Source organism: Dermacentor silvarum, chromosome 7, assembly GCF_013339745.2.
Source record: "Dermacentor silvarum isolate Dsil-2018 chromosome 7, BIME_Dsil_1.4, whole genome shotgun sequence".
Classification (NCBI taxonomy): Eukaryota; Metazoa; Arthropoda; class Arachnida; order Ixodida; family Ixodidae; genus Dermacentor; species Dermacentor silvarum.
This window is the reverse complement of record NC_051160.1, coordinates 42,062,722-42,087,590: the sequence shown is the minus strand read 5'-3', so window position 1 is coordinate 42,087,590 and position 24,869 is coordinate 42,062,722. Positions and strand designations below refer to the sequence as shown.

General features: G+C 43.7%; 1 protein-coding gene across 2 annotated transcripts; it reads right to left on the bottom strand.

Moving 5' to 3' along the window:
- Positions 1–756: 756 nt before the first annotated feature.
- Positions 757–24,711, bottom strand: LOC119457944 (crossover junction endonuclease MUS81-like). Of its 2 annotated transcripts, none has more exons than XM_037719718.2 (12): positions 24,331–24,711; positions 21,506–21,578; positions 20,093–20,424; positions 18,827–18,919; positions 17,188–17,276; positions 13,148–13,387; positions 10,341–10,548; positions 9,445–9,561; positions 6,414–6,587; positions 5,960–6,063; positions 3,216–3,284; positions 757–1,047 (listed from the first exon to the last, which is right to left on the bottom strand). In XM_037719718.2, the coding sequence occupies exons 1-12, from the start codon at positions 24,472–24,474 to the stop codon at positions 981–983; spliced, it is 1,710 nt and encodes a 569-aa protein (XP_037575646.1). In that variant the 5' UTR covers positions 24,475–24,711; the 3' UTR covers positions 757–980. The 2 variants fall into 2 exon arrangements, with proteins under 2 accessions (XP_037575646.1, XP_049526532.1); XM_049670575.1 differs by lacking the exon at positions 24,331–24,711 and adding an exon at positions 24,056–24,267.
- Positions 24,712–24,869: the final 158 nt, after the last annotated feature.

Here is a 24,869-nt window from a genome sequence, read left to right as displayed (position 1 = left end):
ATGCAGAAATTGCGTGTTGTGTGTGGCGGAGCGTTCGAGCGGTTTCACCCACTTGCTTGCATGATTATTACAGTTGCAATCAGTGGCTGAAGTCGATCTTTCTCTTTTCTCAAGCAACGATCCACTAATTACATTTTTCTTCAATTAGCGCTAATCAGAGTGAGTGAAGTAAACAAGACAAACAGGAGACAGGCGGACGTTAATTCAAATAAACGTTCTGAAACACAAACTTGTCCAAACCGTCCCCACTAATGCACAACGCGAATTTTCGCACTAGAATTTTATTCTTTTAAAGCTTCCTACCTTCTCAAGATGGGTGAAAAGCAATAAAACATACCTTAGTAATAAAAATACCGCGCATTCATGGCCATCTCTTGAAAGCACACACACAACTGTGTGTGCTTTCATTGTAATTATTATTTTATATATAAGAATGCATACAGTGAGAACTGCAGTTGTTTGGGTTTCACTTTTGTAACCAAATTAACATTCACAGGTAGGTGACAATTTGCATAAGTATATATGTGCCATACTTAGAAGTGGACAACCAAACAACAAGCGAGTACGATGTCTTCTTCACAATCAAGTACTACTCCATACTTTTTAGGTGCTTAATGACTTGGCTCCCATGTACACACATACACACGCGAACACACACACACACACACACACACACACACACACACACACACACACACACACACACACACACACACACACACAGTCAGACAGACAGACAGTCATCCGAACTTTAGCGAACCAAAAGATTTATTTTGGGCATTTCTCCTGAAAACGACAACACAGTGCAGGAGTCAGAATTGAGACGAGAATTCTGCTCAGTTGTCAATTTGATGCTGATGTGCTTCTGCTGACAATGGGAGGAGCGGCAGTTAGGAGACATTGCCTAGTCTCATGATATATAAATATATAATCTTCTCTATATTTTTCTTCAGCGACCACTGTGATGCACAGTCCTTCCTTCATTGCAATGGCAGAGCACTTCCATACAACGCCAACAGCTTCTCATGCAAGGCTTTGCCAGTGATCCTGCGTAGAAAAGTCAAGTCAAGCAAGCAAGTGAAAAGTCGAGTCAAGCAACAACGCGTGACCAAAATAAACAAGCTATCATGATCACCTTCATTATCAGCCTACTCCACATTACGCCCTGGAAATTTCTTAATTCCACTGTTTCATCTAAACCTCCGCTGCCCCAAACCAGTCATCAGGTCTAGTGTTTAAAGCTATATTGTACTGAACTTGCAGTGAAATAAATTTAGTGTGAGTGACCCAATTATAGACTTGTTTAGTTGTATTCTATAATTATGTTAATCCTTGATGTACTTAATCATTATCAGTAAAGTAATTCAGTCTTCACTATGCCACTGACTTCTTGTTTCCCCCCACTAAAAGACCAGACTACAGTTGTCATACACTACAGTTCCTTGGTGTTAAAACTAAACCTAAATGAGAGAATTAAATTGGTATAACAATGATTAATTATTTTTCAAAACAGATAAGTGTTTATTGATTACCTACAATCAGCTTATAAGTGCCACAGAAGTTTTGTGTTACTCTGCCTATTTGTGCAAGAAAAAGTAGGGAAACCAAGGGGCTCAATTTTTTAAATTTTTATTGTGACAGCCACATGAATCCAAGGAAAGCACAATGGAAATTAACTGTATTTTTTTTTCAAATTAAAGGCAGAAATAAGAACGGAAAATGAAAGTGGAAGAAAAGAGAACTTGGTGGGAGCTGAACTCACAACCTCCTCAGGGCGGATGCGATGCTCTACCAAATGAGCTACACTGGCAGCTTTCCTCTCATTCACTTTCTTGGGCGTTTGTGCATATGTGCTAGAGCTAGCCCTGAGAATGTTTGCCAGCATGTTCTTCACTTCTTAGTGCTTTTCTGCCATTTCCATGTTGTCATTCGATGCACTTGCATCATAGAATGTTTTGCTGGGCCCTTTGACTATTCTGTTAGGTCCTGGGAACTTTCTTTTGTGCGTCAGGTCAGTCGTGCATCTAACCTTTCGCAGGGCGGTGTCTACAAGTTTACAAACCAAGTTTACAAACCAAGAACGAAGTGGTGAAAGACAGATGTATGGGTGCTTTCAGGAGGCGCTAGCATGTTGCTGTGTAATGGGTTCTTATTAAGCTATTATTATTTCGATGGTAGTGATTTATACAGATGAAGTTCTCAATGGGATGGTGCTCAGAGTTCAGGCATGGAGTTGACATTTGTGGAAACAACAGGATTCGCACAGAACATCCGATGCAAAATTCAAGGTCAATTCAAGAATTTCCACGTTCCTGAAGGCTATTAAGGAGCCTGAAACAAACTAAGTCATACACATAAAATGAAAAATATTCAGATCTCCTCCTTAGTTGCAATTCCTTACAGCTAAGCAGTCACTGCATTGAACACACGCTTCAAACTGTTCAAGTGGCTTTTCCAAGTCGACTTTTTCATCGTAACAATGCTAATTGCCTTTTTTTGGAACATCACACACTTCGCTCAATGAGGGTTAGTAGTGCCAGGCTGCACTCACAGATACTCGTGCCATTAAAGCCAAATGGCTGAAACCTACTTTCTTTCCTTCAGGCATTTGTAGAGCCAAGGCCTAAAGAATAAGTAAACCAACTAGCAAGGAAAAAAAAAAAAAAGAAAGGTGGCACGGTTTGGTCACTTGACCTGGCTTCTTCTAGCCCAACGATGGCAAAGGCGATTTTTTGAACTAGTCTACTCTAGTGGCTGTGTGGACCTGCCAGACTGCAATTGCTTAGTGAAACTCTCACAAGCAGAATATATAAAGGATCATTTCCCATGGTATCGTACCGATGCCGAGTTTGTTACTTTAAATGTTTAGAAGTCGCCCCCAACCATAGTTTTCAAAGAAATCAAGGAGCGCATTCATTTTTAAGGAGCTTTAAGGGCCCTTGAATCTATTTTTTTTTCCAAATTCATGGGCTTTCAAGGATTTTAAGGAGGTGTACGAACCCTGAAACAATAAAATGCGTCGAAAAATTCAATATTGTTCGCCCATACTGATGTCACACACTTTTAATGATGCCAAAGATGCAAACAAAGTAACAGAACCAAATTTTAAGGTCACTAAATTAGTGTTTCAAATGACTACAGTAAACTTGCAAGTGTAAGTACCCTAGTAACGAAGTCAAGCTACAGCAGAGCAACAATACGAGTGACTGCCTTACCCACAGTCCTTCATGAATGCAGTCTTGCCGCGAGGATCGGAGGCAGCTCTCTCGAATGCTTCAAACAACCTGGATAAAAAGGTAAAAAACCACAACACAGTCGGACACTAGGACACTAACCCTCACAACTACCCAATTATTTAAGTGGCATTATGCAATATTTATGCACTACAATGTTCCCATGCCACATTATTGGCTATAACAATTCAATCTCAAGTTTCCCTTACCCCTCCGACGTCGGCAAAAGGGTGGAAAAGAGACTGGAGAGAGGCGCGTGAGGCCAGCGATGCAATGCGACAAAGCACTGCTTTGCGGGGTGCACGGCACAAATGAGGGTGTGGCAAAGTGGCTCGCATGTTCTTTTTTGAGGATCTTGCTATCTTTTTCCTTTCGAAAAACGAATTTGATAGTTCCATTAAAAGCGGTCGTTATATCAGTATATAGTTGGTTAAGCATAACTGCGAGTCGGCCTAGTTGGAACAGATTCATTTTCTTAAATTTTTGCGCGCAAACAAACAGGGACGAAGAAAAGGAGACACAAGGACGAGCGCTTGTCCTTGTGTCTCCTTTTCTTCGTCCCTGTTTGTGTGCGCGCAAAAATTTAAGAAAATAGTTGGTTATATATGAATTTGCCCTTAAGTATCCTCAAAAGTTAACCGCACTGAAGCTGGTGTGAGCAGTTACAATTCAGCAGCACTTATGTCCGAAAACAAGATTTTCAGTGTCATTATTGTCGCCGGCGCGTTCTTGCACTTAGCTGCAAACTTCTGTTATGAACATCCAACTAAAGAACGAAATGCGGTGTCGTATAGCTCTTTAAAAATGGTGCCCGGTTCCGATCACCTGTCATATCAGAACTACAAGCACAACCACCATTTTTTATTTCAGAGCTTATGACATATTTACTACATACCAGTGGGACATGACTGTATCCACAAAAGAGAGCAAAGTGTTCTAATTGGCCAGAAGCGTAAGCTTCAGAAACTACTGCGGCATGCCGCTATTCTGTGAAGGTTTCGGACATCACGATCTCGGCATTATGACTGCGCGCCAGCCACACAAGTGCCATAAAATTACGTTATCTATGTTGCTTCGGGTGAAAAAGATGTGATGTTCGAAAGGTAGAATGTCACAGCGAACCGTCATCAGCAATCAACAACGCGTAAGCGAAGCGGTGCCGAACCGTCATCTCCTGTCAACGGCGTAGTAACTGTCGATCCTTTGCAACATTGTGCGTGGTGGCAGCGCGTGGTGCAGCCTTCTTGCCGACTCTGGCCGCGTGAATATCGACAGGAATGCTTGTGTGGCCATTCTTCCCATGGCGAAAGGACATAGATGGTCGTTCCAAATCGTTGAAATAGGCATAATGCACATGGTGCGGCAAGTGCTACCGTACTGGCATCTGACATCGCACCAGCGCACGCGCCAGTGCGCGCTATACTGTATGTATGTATGTATGTATGTATGTGTGCCTTGAAAGTAAGTGACCTTCCTCGCGGCTTCCAAAATCTGAATGCGGCGATCGCTCGCTCATCTTGAAGGCCGTATCATCGTTGTGATTGGAATAGAGCGGGGTGTGCGCCGTTGTGCACGCAGGGGGCATGCGCCGTTGTTCCGTGCTCTGGTACTTCACGTGTACCCTCTTTTTACCGTGACCGGGTTCGAAGCGTCCGTTGTAACAGTACGGCGATTTAAGAAACGTTCCGTTATATTTGGAAGCAGTTTCAATAGGCAGGGTTGCAGGGTAAAGGTAGGGTGCATTGAAATGTGGTTGTTATAACCGATAAATCGTTATATACGGGATCGTTATAATTGGGTTCGACTATAACCGATAGTGCAGCATGGGAGCATTGTAGTAAGTGGTTTACTTTACCATAGAAAACACAAAAGTTGGCGATGCATTGGCTGCTCATTGTTATATCTGTATAACAATACGTATATCAATATATTGTTAGAACTGGTATCATTATAAGTGGGTTCGACTACTAAAGTGGCACAATTAGAAGAGCGGTACAAGTTGCTGCCACAAGATGGTGCTATGGCAAGATGCGAGCTTTTAGGAAGATCAGTCAGGCCACTGCTTGTAAGAACATGGCAGGCAAACATCACACAGGCAGCTAACAGACACACCCAAAAATGTTTTGAAAGGTGCTTTGACAACATTTCAAGAAATTTGTGGAATGTATCAGTTATTAAAGAAGATCTCTTTGCAAATCTTTTCTAACAAAAAATTCACAATGCAAATAGCATAAATGGAGTTATTGCCAGTCGGCTGCTTCCCCCATCACCGACACCACGAATGCCTTCCCCCTCTTTTTTGTGGGCCCTACTGCACTCGAAGCTGTGCCGACATGGAACGATGACTCTTGTGCTCTGCTCATCGTTGTGCTGAGTTTTGGTATCTGCACGGCCTCTAAGATTGGCTTGTCGCAGAACTTGATCTCGGAGGTCATAGTAGTATACTGGCATAATGGTGACATTCTCTACCACCAGATGGTGTCAACACCCTCAGTGCGACACGATTTCTTCAGTTTTGCTTCAGCTGGAGTAACTGCTAGGTTGCAACAGCTGAAGAAGAAACTGCAACCCATTGCGTACAAAGCAAGGGAAGTGTGGCAACATCTTTTTTTCCCCTGTTTATGTGTTTGTGCATTTGGTGTGCTAAGAGGTGCGCATGACTACTGCAGCATCTGTCATTACTATGTTGGGTGCAGCATGAGACTCGGAAACATGCAGCAACTGACCTTATAGGTGTTGGGTACTTTTCCACTAGTGGCATCACCTTGTCGAGCGACAAACCCTTGACTTGAAGGAGGTTTAGGGCCAGCATCTCACGTACTTGAAGTCCCTGCAGGCAGAAGCAAAGCAAGAGAAAAAAAAAAGTGAATGAAAGAGAGGCTTAGAGAGACAGGCGAGCATGCATATAAATCGACCTAGACTATTCATTTTACTAAATCACTTTAGTACACTTATTATTTAAACTTGCAGCACACGTCCAATCAGAAGTTTTAAGCTGTATGCGACACATTTTCAAAATTAATAATTTTCATCAGTGCTTTCGCTTTTCACGCGCTATATTGACGTGTGGACAGAGCAGCTGAAGGGAATAAGGGATCAGCATAAGATGAAGAAGCTTTCAAAACGTGCAAAGAGTTTGCCCAAATCAGGGCTCAACACTCCCGAATGGACTTCGCTTACTCGGCTCTTTACACCCCCTGCATTGAAGTCCTCCCAGGTGGGCTTCCCTTCGAGGAATTCGGCTGACGATGCAGCCGAGGCCTTCTTGGTCTGCAGGTGGCAAGTGGTGATGCCCAGGAAGCAAGCTGTGTCTCTGGGGTCACGCGTCCACTTGATCAGGAAACCATCCGACACCTGAGGAAAGCACGTAACGCAGAGGACATTTTAGTGACGGCTGTCTCGCATTAAAGGGACACTAAAGAGAAAAAATATTTCAGCTGTATTAGTAACTAGCCGTTCCATAACAATAAAAAAATACGTCGCAGTTTCACCCGAATGGCGAAGCATCAATTGCGATAGCAAATTAGTAGAGAGCTATACGGAGTAAGGATAGTAGATTTATCAGCTGTATAAACTTGGACATGCAGCAGCACCAGCAATGCGCAGAGCTGTTGTCGAGAAGTTTTCCCGCTTTCGCACCGAATGGCGGCGTTGGTGACTGTTGCCGGTGCCTCTGGGGGCGGCTCGGAGGTTTTCGACGAGATCAGAACGGAACACTCGTCGAGCAGCGTCAGAAGTCTTTACCACCCGCTCGCCTCGCAACGTTTTTATATAAATACGCATTTGGTGCCGCAGCTAATACCGCCTCCCCTCCCTTCCCCCACGGCCTTTTAGGCGACGGAAGATGTCGCGTTTGCTCTCCGCCGTGCGTTCGCTCCCCGTGAAAGTGCGCGTCCCTCACGCACATGCAGCATACGGCGCGCAGCGACGATTTCATCGCCGTTGGACTCTATATGGAACCTCACCAGCGACGGCGACGCCGACGGCAGAAATCCGCTTGGAGTGTCCATATAATTGCTATCGCAATAATAATAATAATAAAAAACACTTTTACGTAAGAAGAGGCTTTGCAAGTCAAAAAAGACACAACAACCAGACCAGTGGCGACACCACACGGAAATTCCCGCACTAGCTCAGCGTGACATCATGGATTTTGGCAACGTCTGCTCGGGCCTGGTTAGTTTTTTTTATCAGTAAAGATCGACTGCAAAGACTGAATTTTCGAGAACATTTACCGAGTCGCAACGACCCAAGTACGAAAAAATGCTTTTAAATCCGTCACAACACACTTACATACCCCCATGGGGATTAGGCGTGAAATTCAGAAACTGAATCTTTAAACTTTTTTCTTGGTTATATATATATCACCAGCCCATTACCGCGAGATTAGCAAAAATAAAGTTTTGATACAATACCTTATGAGGCTAAAATTATTTAGTACAGTCGAACCCGGATATATCGAATCCGAAGGGGATCACAAAAAAGTTCGATATATAGGTAATTCGATATCCAAAATAAAAATTTTATTTAAAAATTTTCGAGGGGATATTACAGCTGTTCGTTATACACCATAATTCGTCATATGTGGGTTGGTTCGATACATCCGGGTTCGACTGTATTTCTCGTAAGTGTCCCTTTAACCCTTTAGGCGCCGGATGTTTTTCCCAAATGCAGCAAGTCAAGTTGGTTAACCCTTTCTGTGCTGGTGACGAGTCTCACTCGTCCAGAGATATTGCATTTGTCTACTGAGTGCCACAGATAAATGGCAGTCACTTTATGATCTTGGAGTGAATGCTGCGCTACTACTAGATGGCACCAGCTTCCTAGAAAACTAATTTTTTGTGAACACGGTTGGGGAAAACACACCACAATTATGGCTTCCCTAGGTTTTAAAGTGGCAGTGCAGAGTTAGGCGGCTGCAGTGGTGCCAGCCGCCTTTTTTCAATGCTGGAATCATGGCGTTTTTGGATGCATCTTCATCTCAAGCAAATAAATAGACCCGAAGAAATCTACTGAGCTTGTGTTTGTAGCATAATGAGGTGTTGATCTGGATGAGTTACTTGAAGTGCGAATCCGCGGTAGCTATAAGCACAGCATATGCTACTCACTGGGCAGTGAATTTGTATTTGGAGGTTCAAGTGCAAACTGACAACTGCGAGAAACAGCTCGAGCCTATGACAGCCTCTATAGCATGGAAGCAGCTCAACAGAAATGCGTTGAAAGAACACTAGTGCTATAAACTGATTTATGTCTCTTATAATGTCCGTTAAAAACACTAACCGCATGCCTGAGTGAGAACAATGGGGGTATCCGAGGTACTGCATGCGGCTGTAACCACATGCTTGGTTACTTGTGTTTAAACTTCAGCACTACTCCTGCTTCAGTATAAACTACCACAGTACCAAAACCCTGGTTTGCTCTAAGAATATGCCTCCCCTATCTGGGACTCCAGTCAAATCACACTAGGCCACGCAGACGAAAGCATTCGAAATCGCGTGGCTTGTTTCATTCTTACTACCTAATTATTCACATCATGCCAGCATCAAATACATAAAAGAACTTTAAGTTTACTCGACTTTTGGCATGTCATAAGTGTTCTCGCCTCTGCCTTTTTTCGTAGAATACACAATTAGTATAGGCCAGTTTTGAAAGACATAATTTTCTTTCGCCCAACATATATTTCACATAGGTCAGACCATAGTTCAAAAGGTGAAGTATCAGCCTGCTGCATGAATCTGTTCAGCCACTCTCGTATCCCTAGGACACGCATAGACTAGAACCACTTTTCCGCCTTCATTGCTCACAGCACTGACTTAAAAAACTTCGAAACTGCCGTGGAACACGCCTTTTGCTCGCTTTTACTGACTATGTATTGACATGTGTACTTGTTTATGTTTCTCGGGTGACCGCTATTCACTGGCTAACAAATATTAAATGTTATCGCTCAGCGCAGGACGCGCCTGCATGTATCGGAAGTTTCGTCTGGCGTCTTCTCAACCATCAATATATGTGACAGTATATACTTTGTTTCATATGACCACTCCTCTCTGCAATGCCTTTGGGTCTTGAGTGCACTTGAAATAAGGAAGTAAAAAAAATAAATAATTAAATAGAAATTTTCATGTTATGGCTCATGCTCGGAGTGACTTGGCTGAAGTACTGACAAGTGGAGAGGCTTTTTAAATGAGAGAACCCAGAACGCAGTCTGCACCTGTGTGTTAAGAATGCCTTGCTCCATGGCGGCGTCGGAGATGCAGGACGTGGACTTCCCGCCTGTTTCCTCAATGAGGTAGACCAGAGGCTTGATGCCAGATGCCACGAGTCGCACCTGGACATAGCAGATTTATATCTATTCATTTATTGAACACCTTAGGCCTAAAGGCCCAAACAGGAGGGGGCAAAAGACAGAATACAGTAGAATCTTGTTATAACAAAGTCACATCTGACACAAAAATACAAAATTTACTTATGAAAGGCCGACAACCCCACATTGGAGAGCAAAATTTGGGAAAAGAAAGTTTCACAAAGTGACAAGCACACACCTACTTTTGTTAACAAGCCCACCAGATAGCCCTAGTTACTGTCCTGCCGACAATGAAATTATCATCACCACCATGTCCTGCTGGATCGCGCAGTGCGGATACAGCACACTTCAACGGTATTGGCTATGCTCTGCTGCATTGTTGTAGTTGCTCTTTTGCTGTGCTAAACGTTAGGAACGCATGCTTTTGGCTGCATTCCCCCGCAGGGCATATGAATAGAGTCCAGCTTCATCAGCATCGCCAAACAGAAAGGGGGACCACTGACAAATCGAACGACTGACCGAAGATACGACGTGTATGAATCATGCATCCACGAATCATGCACGCGTTCCACACATTGGCCAACGAGAAGTTGGCTAATGTGAACTGAAAACCATTATTCTGCATTTTTTATTTAATTCTAGAGCGAAAAATATCATAATGTTACGGTTCACCCAATTCTTCTTGTTTTTCGGTATAGCGCTGGTTCAATAACCTGCTATATGCATGTTGCACTGAGAGCTGACACTAAGGGCTTGATAGATCTAGGGCAGGCACGGCTGCGTTTCTTATTTTTTGCCTTCACCTTCTGCTCGTGGAAGCGGCCATCCATGATACTCTTTGCCAGGTCGTCGGTTCGCTTCCTTTCCACTAGAGGGCCAACTACCCACTCACGCCGTCCATGTACGCCGCCCTCCGACCGGCACACCCAAGCAAAGTCCCCCACATTGAGTCTTCGAACTTCATGCGGGATGTCCAGTGCCCGCAATTCACGCAAGAACCGCTCCTGCGAACTGCAGCAAAAAAAAAAAAAAAATTACTTAAGCAGAAGCGATTAGCAGATGATCGTGAAACTGAAGCAATAGCTTCCCCATTGATCTGTGCCAGTGCGTATTGAAGTGTTTCTTTCCTACTTTGGGAAATAAAGACTTAGATGTGCACTGGAAGCCACACTAAATGAGCTAGACGTGAAAGATGTTGACGTTCTGGCCAATAGTAACAAAAGCTTATTTGATGTTTGCTTAACTGTTTCTGCAACTGCTCATAAGTGTAATTGTAGATTGCCATATGCAATGCAATGCAATACTGTGTAACTGTTTTTGTAACTACATGTATGAATAATGGTACAGTATGATTGTTTTCATAAGTGTTTATACGTTTGCATAACTGGACTATAATGCAAACTGTCATGTCATTGCTGTTGTGCGGGTGGCTATAGAGCTTAGTCAAGCTGTGCAGGTGTAACTTTTAAAGCGAATAGCTTTATATGGCTCTTCGGCCGTTTTCGTGGTTGGACTCGGTGATTGGACTCGGTGAAGAAAATGCTCGTTCTCTCTCTCTCGTTCGCTTGTTCAGGCTATTTGCTTACAATGACAAATATCGCTGATGGTTCTTGCAAATATTTTTTTCTCTGGCCACTTCTTCTTGCAGTAACATTTTGTGGTCTTATTTATGGAGCAAATAAAATTTGTGTGATTGACTGATTAATCTGCTGAGATATGCTGCTGGGACACTGACTGAATAGCTCTAGTGGTTAATGGCTGAGGCGTTCAAGTGCTGTCACGTATGGGCATACCAGAGTGCACTCTCCAAGTGCCGAGACAAGAGAACCACTCTCATTGATATACAAATTTTTTCCCGTACTTGTAGTTATGCCATCATATATACTACATACACACACGTGCACACACACAAACACACATCCAGAACAACATGCTGATACCACGTGTGTGTTTGGAGTGCCCACATAATCACAGTCACCACAAAAACAATGGGGAAAAATTATGTGGCTTTTTGATCCCCTTAAAACTCAATTACAGTGAATAGCAACATGAAACTCACAATATCTGTATGGACAATGTAAGCCAAGTCACCCGACCATTGCTTAAAGGTAAACACTCCAAGCTACAAAAAAAGCTCCTTAGTCTGTGGATTCTTTTCCTTCGTTACTATGCGTTGCTTATTGCCCGTCGCAGCAAGTGGCCGCTAATGGCAATAACGAAGGCACGGCATCATGCCAGCCAATGGCAAGGGGCAGAAATAATGAAAGATGAGCAAGAATCGTTACACAACCTGGCCCCTGCAATCTTCGAGAAAGCCCTCTGGATGGACAAAGCCAGCCATTCAAGCATTGCACTGTCCCTGAGCCCAAAGAAAGCTAACGTTACGATAATGTTTAAGACAAAAGTTCTCAGAAGATAGTGTGGCCACATTAACGCTATCACCATCAATCAAAACAAGAACCTGAAGGCAAGGAGGTGTACAGGCTAACCACAACTTCAGCCAATGGCCTAAGAGAAATAATATACTGTATGTGACAACAAAGAATTAGAAAAGTACTGACAGATATTTTCAAAGTTGTAGAGACTCTACCACAAACTTATGACATGTAAAAGGATGACACTTAGCAAGCCAAGGAGGTTGAGCAACAGTTATGAAGCATTTTAACTTGACGTTAAGATGGGTCTTTTAAAGCACAAGACCTGGCGTCATAGACACTATCATGATGTACAAACAAGGAACGAAATTTGCCCATGTCATGTATAGCAATAAGGCTAGGTACAATGATGTTGCTCATTAAAAAAAAATAAACAGGAGTGCTGTGTGCTTTTCTTTTCGCATGCGCTCTTATGTGGCAGCTGTAGCAGTCGCAGGAATGTAGCGAGCCAGTGTATCATGGTGTCATGACACCTTCCACTCCTGTATATCGAAATCAGAACTGGTTAATAAAAAAAAGTTGTATTAATTCTTAAGGTGAAATATTTGGGGCACTCTAAAGCCTGTCAGTACTTTTTTCTAGTGTTTAGAGGATTTGTGCCTTCATTTAACGTAAAAACAATGTCAAGTTTAAAATGTAATGCCAATATTCCTTTAACTCTGTGATGCCCATATTCCACATTAAGAAAATTTTAGCCATAAAGGAACAACTGTAAAAGAAATAATGAATTGTTATTAGAACGACCAAATTATTATGACATAATTGTATAAAAACTTAATTAATTTGTAATTGGTTTGTTGAACTATCCACAACTGCAAGTTTACACCAGTTTACACCATCAGAATAGGCTTAACTTAGAATTTGGAGGTACAGTGAAACATCGTTATAACGAAGTAGAAGGGGGAGAGTCAGTTTTACATCGTTATATCCATTACTTCGTTATATCTATTATTGCATATACTGCAATATGAATCTCTTTGGAGATATCGAGCTAAATTTCACCTACTTCGTTATATCCATTATTTCGTTATAACGAGGTTTGGTTCTAACAAACTCGAGGTAGCACGCGACGATACATTGGGCACTACACGGTTAAAGTTTTTGCTGAAACGGTTGCCGCAAAGGAGTGGAAACTCCTTTCAAGACCGACCCATAACATTGTTTGCCATTCTCACATAGCGGTGGTTTCGCTGGAGTCGACGAGCAGAACGATGCGTAGGGAATCCAGAGGCGGAGGGGGAGGTAGCGTCACAACAGGGAAGCCATTTGACACCTCCTCGTCTGACAAAGACGACGTGAACATTCCCTCGCCATTCAGGGCCTGCGATGCCGACAGCACAGCTGCCGATCCGGGAGGTGTACCTGGGGCTATGAGGCGGCAGGCCAGCTCCTCGCCCTCGTCTGTGAGGCTGAACCTACAAAAGGAACAACTCCCATATATACTTAGTAGCTTAGGCAATGTGTAGGACCAGGCTGGCTGGTATTCCATTAGTGAGCATCACCCATGCAAGAAGATAAACACATAAGGCGCAAGACAAATGCAAGCACTATACTTCCAACTAACGTTTAGTACAGTAGAACCCCGCTGTTACGTTCCCGGGTGCTGCGTTTTCCCGGCTGTTACGTCGTTTTCGGCCGGTCCCGGCACAGCTCCCATAGAACCCAATGCATTGGTAACCCCGCTGTTACGTCGCAACTGTGGGACCGTTCCCGCATCATACGTTGCGAACTGCCACACCGCGCCGACCCGAGCGGCCATTTTGACTTTTCACGTCGCTTGGCTTGGTTGCTTGACGATGGCATTGGCCGCCCAAAGTGCTGGGGGCGACATTTATTACGTATTTTCGGTTTCCGCCAGCAAAAGTATGGCCTTTGATATCCGCTTTTGCTATCTAAAGATGATGTCTATGACGCGTTGCGGCCCTAAAATTGGTTTTGGCTCATAGATGTTCCGTATAAAGTCCAAGGGCGATAACGCCGTCGCCGCACGCCGTATGCTTTCTTTCGCGCGCGAGACGCAATCGTCGGCTCCCCTCGCACGCTTTCACTCGCATATACAGCATACGGCGCGCGCGCTTTCACTCGCACATACAGCATACGTCGCCGCGCGCCGCATGCTGTATGTGCGAGTGAAATCGTGCGAGGGGAGCCGACGACCGCGTCTCGCGCGCGAAAGAAAAGCAGGGACGAAGTGCGCCTCCTTCCGTTGCGCTCGAGGCACCAGCGATGGAGCGAGCGAGGGGGGGGGGGGGGGGGGGGTAGCGGGCAGCGTTGTGCTCTGATATCATACTGCGCGGCGGCGCGCGCGTGGTCCCGCGGGCCGTATCTTGAAAGCGATCTGCGTGGGGGCAGATTCTACGCAGTGTAGGTGCGTCGGCGGCTCGTGGCTTTGTGCGTGCTGCGTGTTCTCGGCGCTCAGTTTGGGTTGAAGCGATAGACAACAGCACGAAGGTCACTTCGCTCGCTTCTGCAGCGGCGCTTTAACTGCGCGTGTCCGCGCTCATCGAGTGTGATGTGTTCATGTTTGCCTGTGGGCGATGACACCATGTTTGTTAATTAGTTAATAACCGAATGTTTACAAGTTTATACAGACGATAAAACTACTATTCTTACTTTGTATAGCTCATCCCAATGGATACTTCGGCTGTCGGGCGAAACTACTTTTTGGCGCACGTAAGAATTAAAATAATATTGTGTGCAGTTCAACACTACTCCCATTTCTCAATTTTTCCTGTTTCCTGGCTCTTGCGTTTCCCGGCTCTTACGTTTTTTTTTTACGGTCCCGTGAAAAACGTAACAGCGGGGTTCTACTGTATAATGAAATAACTAACTCACTAATAATGATATTGTTTTATTCAGAACATCGCTTTAGTCGAAGTTTCCCGTGGTCTCGACAGCAGTGTGTGCATTTTATGCTTCTGTCGGGTACGTAAATTTAGTGTGACAATGAGCAAGTGAACTTTGCCATTGTAGTGTCATTTATAAACTGCCATGCGGAAAGATTTAGTGACACTCATTGTGGAATGCACTTGAAAGTGAGTGTGTCTGCTGAACTAACTTAGCTGCATCGAAGCGAGTAACAAAAAAAAAAAGTACCCAATGCAGGTTGGAACTAAATTTAAAACTCAATCTTGTGTGATTTCAAATGTTATGCCTAACCATGTTTATCTGCAATGAAGAGTGCCATTTTTCCTCTGCTTCTCTTGGATGCAATGCTCTGTTGTCTTAAAGAGAAGAAAAACTGCAGTAAAAATTTATTTAAAAACCCAGCATTTCGGAGGCCGACCGGGCTCCAAAATGTCGGGTCTTAAAATAAATTTTGGAGCCTGGTCGGCCTCCGAAATGCCGGGTCTTAAAATAAATTTCGGTTGGAGTTTTCCTTCTCTTTAATTCAGTTCTCCTCAACCAGGCAGATATCTGCCAGATGTTTACCTTTGACTCTCGTGTCCTGGCCAGGTCATGCTAATGTGGTAGCAATAAATTACCCTATTGAAGCCAAAATTCCCACCAAGCACTGCTCCTTCTGAACTGTAACACAGTGTTATTTTGCTAAATATTACCCAAAATAAGAAACATATAATTTGCCCATTGACACTGCCCATCATTTTTAAATGACACTTTCCGTTGTCGTGTAGCAGCACGCCGAGAAAGTGTCACTAAGTGCAGCAAAGTGCACTTACTCAAAGTGGCACTAAGTTTGCCTGTGTTAGTGGGGTATTAGATAGATTATTCAAATTGGAGTGGCAATGAACTCCACTTATTGCAATGTGAAAAGTGGGAAATCAGCACAGGTCTGCTTGGTGCAAACATGCACGGTGACCCTTTGCTTGTCTTTGAATCAAACTGAACATGCAAAGAGTGCTGCGAAGGCAACTACAGCACTTGCATGGTAGCAGGTCGTCGGAGATGACTACCATATGGTGACAACCGACCGGTGAGAAATCTGCTCATGGACAACAGCACAATTTCACGACTGTAATGTCGTCGCCATCAAGCGTGGTTTGGTTTCAGTAAATTATTGGCATGCGTGTCCTGCCTTACAATGGCTTTTTTAGGGCCTTTGTGTTTTAAAAGAAGTGCTGTTTAAGGCCAGGCTACATGGAGCGAAGTTTCACAACGCACTTTCGCTCAGCAGAAATGGAAGCGGTCGCACAACATCAATTGTTTGCTGCATTGGGTTACATGGAGCAAAAAATAACCAGACCGCTGCTGCTCGTATAAAAGGTCGTATTTCAATATAAGTAAATTTCGATATACAGTAACGAAGTGAAGTGCCGATTTTACCGACCTTGTTATATTGAGGTTTAACTGTACTAACACAACGACTGGCGGCCGACTATGAACATTTTTATTTAGTCGTCCTAGTTGCTTCCCCTGCCCCCGTAATTCAACAAGCTGGACTCAATGCTGGCCTCAATGGTGCCCTCCCAAAACTAGTCTTCCTCCGTGACGTCTATACTGTTTGAGATTCTTGTAACTTTAAACCTCTCGATGACGGTGCAACCACCTGAAGATTGAAAGCTGCAGCATGCGGAATCGTCATTATCCATAAAATCAAAATTTCGGTACTGTGTGTGCAGACATGACTGGCCTCTGCAGTCCTATACGTGGATGCGTCCCTCGTCAAGGGCAGCAGCAAAGCAGCGGTGGTGGTAACCGCCGTCAGGTGCTTCCCCGTCATCACCAACGGAATGTGACGAAAAGCCCAATGCAGCTAAACAATGTGCCGCAGCACAGCCGATACTGCTGATGCATGTTGGATCTACACTGTGATATAGTCATAATGAAGCATTGTTGGCAAAACAGTAACTAGTCCCGTCAACAGTAACGACCTGCAAAAATTAACTAGCAAGTGGGTATGCACTTCACGCTCAGTGAAATGTTTTTCCTTCCGCAAACTTTTGTTCTCCAAAGTGGAGGGAGGTGCAGGCCTCCCATGAGTGAATACTAAATAGTATAGTAGTTTTCGTTTTGTTTCTCTGGCTTTACTGGCATTCAGATTTGTGTGACATAACATGCGATGAACAAAAAAATAAAAACAAAAAAAACCCAAGAAATCTTGCGATAAAGACAACGAAATTACATCTCATGGCAATAGCAAGCATGAGAAACTGAAGCTGCATTCTGAACTTATACTTGTAACACTGGTGTCTGTGAATTCTCGAAGGGTGTCCAGATGCTCTCAAGCAAACATCGAAGAGCACATTCTCCTCACCTTGCCGGACAACCTTGCTTGGTTACAAGCCCTTTCTTGATCAGGGTTGCCATGCAGCTCCAAGCCGTGTAGTGGGTATCCGGCAGGGGCTGCGAAATGTAAATGGACTGTCTGTCAAGAGGGGTGGAAGTTCGCAATCTACGAAAACAGGGGCACATTCTCAGTATATCACTTCTGAGATCCGCACTCTCTTACCACCAACCTTACCATACTAGTCACATATTGTCAACTAATTATGGGAAATTTACCGTCGCGTTTTTAGGCATTTCTGTTTGGAATTCAATACCATCTGATATGAAGTCATCTACATTATTATCATTCAAGCGTAGAACGAAGGTGCACTTCATGAACACTTTATCTGACGCATAGTATAATTTAACGAACATAGAAATAATTAGATGTTGTTCTGATTTACTATTATGCAATGTACTGTTCAAATTACCGAGTCACTGAATTTTGCCTACAAATTGATACTTCTCGTTGTTAGCTTTTTGTGCAATTTATCCTCGTTTGAATTTCTGTGAGTTATCTTTAATGATTTATTCATTTTTTTCTTTCTTTTTAACTGTGTGATTATACTTGTGATATTTTTAAAAGATTTTTTTCTCTCTTACCGTTTATTTCCGATGATATAGAAATTGTATAATATATGACATGACTCACTGTTTGCCACGATCCTACTAACCCCCTTTTCATGTCTTGTTAGGAGGTCCCCCCGACAGTTGTCAGCATATTATAGCAGTTCCAAAATTCGGCTTCAAACTCTGGGCGTGCCCGGTTACTTTTCTGTGAGATGGGGGAATAAGCGCACCATCACTGAGCGACAACATGGAACTTGTGATCACACATCCCCTGCTAAAATATACTTGAGGTGGCTATCCTGAATGAAAAAAAAAGGAAGGGTGCTGATTGAAAACACTGTTTGCTTTGCATACAGTGCATGCCGAGATCTTATTTCGCTGTTGAGCTCAAAATTGTCGTTCTACAGATAGTTTTGTTATGCATAGGTGATGCAACAGTAAGCAGTAATAGCCAGGCATCAGAGCAGACCTGTCAACCAGTGAACATTAAAATTCGTAAAATATTTAGCAGACACAGCATCGGAATGGTGGACAGAGAATAGCCCGCATTTAAACAAATATTTCAGAAAACACATTTTGTAGGATACACACGCATGTTTGAACAATGCTTTACCTTTACACGCAAGGAGCAGAAAACTTGGAAACAGCACGAAGTGCCAAGCAACATTTTCGACCACAGTTGTACTTCTTCAGTGACTTTACTGTTGTCAGTTTCGCTTGCCTCAGGAACTTGGCTGAATAAACTCGGCCTAAGCCGGTACTCCTCTGGTGTCCTTTGACAGTCAGATAACTTTTAAGGGTATGGTCAAGGACCTAAAAAAAAAAAAAAAAAACTTTCTCGCGGACGAAATTTACTTTTCATAATACTTGATGAAAATATTAGTAAAATTGTAGAGCAAGCCCGAATGAGTAAACTTTATGGAAAATTCGTGAGAGTTGGCAGGCATGGCAGTGCCCGACTGTTCTGAAAAGTCACGTGACGCATTACTCGGGAGTGGCGTTCCGCATGCATGCAGGGTCACGTTGACAACGTCAGCCGGCAGCCTGTGCGCGCTCACCTGCGTGAAGGATGCATCGCAGAGAGGCTGTGCTGCGACAATGAGGTCGGATTTGCTCATCCAATCGTGGCTGCTTGCCCCAGCCCAAGTAGCCTGCGCAAAGCATGTGCGCCATGACACCGTTGTAATTAATGACTATGACAAATCTACGAGAAAAAGTGCCGCAGATCATAGAGAGCATCTTAGTAGATCATGATCTATTAGTTCATCCCTAAAGCAGGTGCCAGGTGGTTCTTGCAAGTTTATACATGTTCAATTGGTTCACAGGTGGAAATGCAGCACAGTTTGTGCAAAATGAACCCGGCCTACAGACATGGCTGAAAGGCACCTTATATCACACTTTCCTCTCTTACATCTGGGATGCCGGTTTGATCTTCCCGCTTTGAATAGATGAGTGTGACATTATTTTCCCCCATCTCCTTGCAGGCCTTGAGGCCATCCCTTCAATAAAGTTTTTACTACTACAGTAGAACCTTGTTGGTACGATCCTCTTTCGTATGATTTCATCGGCACTAACGGTTGCGACTGAGAACACAATAAATGAGCAAATACAATTGCGTTTCTCTTTTACCAGTTAACACGTTCCCGGAATGATATCTTCCAGCACCAACGTTCAGTGAATCGCCAAACTGTGATAATGTGACACGTTTTCTGGCCGCTAGATCCCATGTGAACAAGAAAAGGCGCGAGGCATGCACGATCGAACAGTAGGCACCCACAAAGGCAGCTTCCCATTATAAAGCGGAATCTCGTTGATACGATCTTCACAGGAACCGGAAAGTAAAACGTATCATCCGAAAATCGTATTCTCCGAACATAATCGTTATAAAAGAAATGGTATATGAGAAAAAAACGTATTATCCCAAAAAACAAATTATGCAGAATCATATCAACAAGATTCCACTGTATGTGAAAATGCCGGCACGCACTCAGTTTCCTCTTCCGGTATCGCCAGCAACCCCACTGCGATTTCAATGTGGCTGCTACCAAAGAAAGAAGAAATGTTTATGTCAATGACACGAATCATTTGTCGTTTTACTGAATCATGTTGCAATAGCCAAAAATTAGAAATGTACGAGAACACTAGCCATGCACTTATTGTTTAAGCTTTTGTACTTAGGGCTATGCCAATGCAATCACTGCAACATTTTGTGTAGATGATGAATTTAGTTGCTGCAATGTCTGTGCTGCACTGAAAAAGCAGTTGCTCTGTAAAGATATAGAACAGGTATAACTTGTTAATTATGCAGAAGGTGTCCATTTCACCTTGAGCTGCAGTCTTCTCTGGCCCAGAATCATGAGTATTGCGTGTGCCCCACTCCGCGGCAGCGGAATGTACCGTCGCGGCCCCCTTTTCTTGGCGGTCGGCCCAGCGTCGCCGGCTTTCTTGCGTTTTGCTTTGCCCACAGGCACCTGTCCTCCACCACCGGAGGTTGTTGCGCCGCTCGCGTCGTCCTGGCTAACCGACGCCTGCGAGTCGTCATCGTTGTCCGTCAGGTCCAGCACCATTGGCACGGAGTCAGAGGCCGGACACCAGTCGGGGTTCTCTCGCCGATGCTCTTCCAGCTTTTTGTCGAGCATGTTGCACAGCTTGTCGCCTGGGGAGAATGGATGAGGCTGTTCTCAGCTTACACTAACTTCAGGAGGACTGCTTCTTGGCGTAGTTGGTATTAGCTGAAGGAAATATTTGCCACAAATGGGACACACACAGAAAGGAAGACACATTGACCATGACAATGCTAACAGACTAGCTTTTAGACTGGCTTAACAGAGAGATGGTTGCAGAGCACGTTACACAAAGCAGACATTTCTGTTGGTGTGTTTTGAACTGCCTGCTTTCTATGCAGTCTTCTTCAGTTTGTTACGTAGCCCGCTAGCTGTCACAGGATTCCTTTGTTAATTCGGTTGAAACTACGTAGAGTGTGCATTTGCTCTATTTCGCACTTTGTCTTACTTTTTTTTCGTACTTTTTTTCTTTCATTTTATTTTATCTCAGTGCCGTTCGGTGATACAGTAAGGAGCGGATAAGTGTAAGAAATAGCGCTAACATTATTCAATAGAACACAAATTCTTGAGCAACACTGATTTAAACACAGGAAGGTAAGTAAAGGAAATAATGGAGGTTGGCAGATGTTTCCAATTCTCACTTGCTCTTGGCACATAAAGACCCAGAATGCTGCTTAGCTGAGCACTTTGGTCTAGTGACATTCAAAAGATGCTTGATGCAAGGTGAGGTCTAAGTGGCTGTACTGAAAAGAAGGTGTCATATGCTATAATTATTGTGGTATGTGCTGGGAAATGTGCACAGGTGAGAAATACTTTGACACATTGAAAGGTCAAGGCAAAATGTTTCCTTCATATCAGAAACACTACAAAGATTTAGGAGTAATTAGACAGAATTAAGCATTTGGGGGTCTTCGGACAACACTGTTTCTTGTCACAGGTCAAAAGAGATCATGCCATTAACATTTAAATAGCTTCATAGTGGCAACTAGAGTGACGCAGAAGTAGTCACTTGACTCTTGCAAAACTTGTGTTAATCCGTAAAACAGCCACTCAAACTGTAAAAGTAAAGAAAAAAAAATTTTTAGTTCCTGTGACAATTTCAGAAACTTGCTGCAGCAGAAGCGGAGGCGAGACATTTTGTTAAAATTATTAGATGTGAAATACACTGCTTACCAAAGTACTCCAATATCTTCGCCTCTTTGCCGGTCTTCAGCACCAGGGGGTACTTCTTGAGCGATTTCAATGCCTGCAGGTGGAATGACCATTAATTTTTTTTTGCAAATACAAGTAATCCTTGGCAAACTGCAAGTAATCTACAAGCATATGCATGTAAGGCACCCGTCTTTTTGAAATTATGCCAAGAAAACCAGAATTCAGAATGAGAGCAAAACACTGCACTGTAAACACTACTGTAAAATGAGCTGAATAAATTTTGTGGAATATGATACATTGCACAATATACCGTAGAATTATTATTTCTTTTTTAAAATAAGGAATGATAGCAGCACAATTTTCAATGTTGGGCAAATCGCTCATGCCCAGAAGAGAGAGAAAAAGAGTAAATGGTACGCCATTAAAAAAAGAATTAATGACATGAAAGCTGCAAGAAAAAATGAAACAAGGTTAGTTTGCAAAGTAATGTCTGAAAACGTCACAACTAGGAGCCTGAATGTGTTGCTTTCATGAATGACACGAGTGCTATACAAGCATAGTCCCACAGCTCTGTCACTGTTGGGGAAGGGAATACTCTCTTGTGGCCAGTTGAGTGTGAATTAGTTGCAATATAGTCAATGACAAGTCAAGAATGCAGGAGAAACTTGGGATGACACTTTTTTTCGAAAGTGAGGAGTTCACACCTGGCAACCTTTGAACTGTAATACTTGTAAGTTCTGCTGACTTAACACTGAGGAAGGGGAGATGTCACAGCACGCTCTGTTTTTTTTTGTTTTTTTTTAGTTTGCCCTGAGCACATACCTTTTGTGAGATACATGTGCACTTTATTAAAATTTTAACAATGATTTATGATTTACCTTTAGTGCTCCTTGTGGGAGCGTGGGAGAGGTGAAGAAGAAAGGATGTTGGGATGGGTGGTCCAAGGCCATTGCACAGGCATTGAAAAGTGTATGGAAGGCTATGCTTGCAGCAGAGTTATTGTATCATCATCCTCAAAATGTTTATGCCCACTGCAGGACAAAGGCCTCTCCCACCGATCTCCAATTACCCCTGTCTTGCACCAGCTGACACCATTTTACGGCTGAAATTTCCTATCACCCCCACCTAGTTTTCTGCTGTCCTCGACTGCACTTCCCTTCTCTTGGTACCCATTCTGTAATTCTAATGGTCCATTGGTTATCATTCCTATGAATCACATGGCCTGCCCAGCTACATTTCTTAACAGCAAAGCTGTTTACCATGGAAAGGAAATCTGCACAAAGCACGAATTACGAAACTCGTTGAGAAATGTATATCGTAGAGGGTTGACAGTAAAAATCCGTCTAAGTGGCAATACCCCCACTGTGGCTCTGTGCGTCTGAGGGCCCTCTTGCTGGTTTCTCTGCATATAACAACATTTGGGCGACCAAAAAAAGGTGGTGGGCTTGATGGCATGCCAATGGGCTTCGCTAAACACAGAAGTTGTAGCAAACCTTACTCTGACATAGACGTGCTGGAATTTGCTCTCCAATCCACACCGCTGTCTTTGTGCAGTCCTCAACGTCTGAAGAGTTACTGTATGGCTCCTGCGGGAGCATATACAGTAACCTTAACTTCCAATTCCTGGCGTCATTTGCTGCCACAAAAGGGCAAAGCAGGTCCCGTCTAAGTTTTCTCTTTTTTGTATGCACTTTTTTTGCAATCTTGCACCACCTCATGTTTCAAACCCACTTGGACTTTTTTTTCCAGACACATCTTTTCCCTAAAATCGTAGAAAGAGTTGGTGGGTATGGGAGTTTCACAGCAGGAGAGAGCCTGAGAACAGGCGAGATTGGGAGACATGGATACAAAAAATAAGGAGACTGGCTGGCTTGCATACACATGCACCTTGTGAGGGGCACTTTCCGCTGCATTTTTTACCATCACTGACTATCAAGAAGCAGCGTGTTGTGTGTAATCAACGTAAAATTCATGCGTGTGGAGACGACATCACCGTTTCTCAGGGAATGCAAGCATTGTTATGTTGTTATATGCAGAGAAACCAGCAAGAGGGCCCTGAGACGCACGGAGAGACAGTGGGGGATTGCCACCTAGACGAATTCTTACCGTCAACCCTCTACGATATACATTTCTCAACAATATACATATCTCAATGAGTGTCGTAATTCGTGCACATTTCCTTTCCGTGGTGCAACGTCACCACACCAATCACTGTGAAGGCTATGTGGTGTTTGCGTGTTTTGAGGACGACTCCTTCTACCAACTTAACAAGAGGGTCATGATTTGCAGAGACATCCGCCATCAGTTGTAATCTGATAACGGTTTAGTTGGGCACGACTAGAATGCACAGATGTCCTTTTACCTGCGTTGCTAGCGAAAGGTCTGGGGGTTTTAAATGTCGCAATGGTTGCGGGCCCACTGTAATAGGTGGGTCGCTCAACTAGAAAGTAGGGAGGACCACGCACGCGTTCCACGCAGGCATTTGCTATGCGAATTCTATTTAGAGAAGCAGAGCAAGCTATCGCAAAACCGCTAGCAACCTGCCAACTGTTTATTCAGGCTGATTTTTACCTTAATCAATGTTCAGCAGCCCCACTCATTCGATCGTAGAAATGATCTCATCGGTTAGTGGCAATAGCTGCAGTAGCTATAGCGAACGATTAGAGATCTACTGGGCACCGTGACAGTCAATTCTGGTTAGACGCTTCTTGCATTTTGTAATAATATACGCATGCACGAGTGATCTGCGAACAGGAACTACTACATTTGGGCGACCAAAAAAAGGTGGTGGGCTGGATGGCATGCCGATGGGTTTCGCTAAAAACCGAAGTTGTAGCAAACCTTACCCTGCCGTAGACGTGCTGGAGTTTGCTGTTGCTGACAACGGCGGCCTCCTTCCACTCCTGAAGCCATTTCGTGAAGAGCGGATTAGGATCGGGGTCTTTTTTCGTGACGCGCCGAAGTTTTGTCACCGTCGCAGCTTTCGCCATGGAGCTCGGTCCCTGAACGCGTAGGAAAGCAAGTGACACAGCACGGGATCACTTGAGCCGGTGAAGCGGAATACGCTGTCGCTTTGCTATAAAGTGGGCGGACCTACTTAGCGATCCATTCTTAGCCGAGGTTTTTCAAAATCTGACACTCGCTAAAGCTGGCACCGCACGTTGGTAACGACGGTAACGACGGCGCTCAAGTTCACGATTCGTGTTTACGCGGCATGGCACTGGCTTGGCTTGACTTCTGAAGTTTTGGTGTATTCAACGAAACGTGTGTATGTGTTATTTTACCTCTCCTTTACTATCAAAATAAAAAAGCAGAAAGGCAATAAACTACAAAAGTAATAAACAGCGAAATATAGGCGATTGCGTTTGTTTAGTAATGAGCTGAT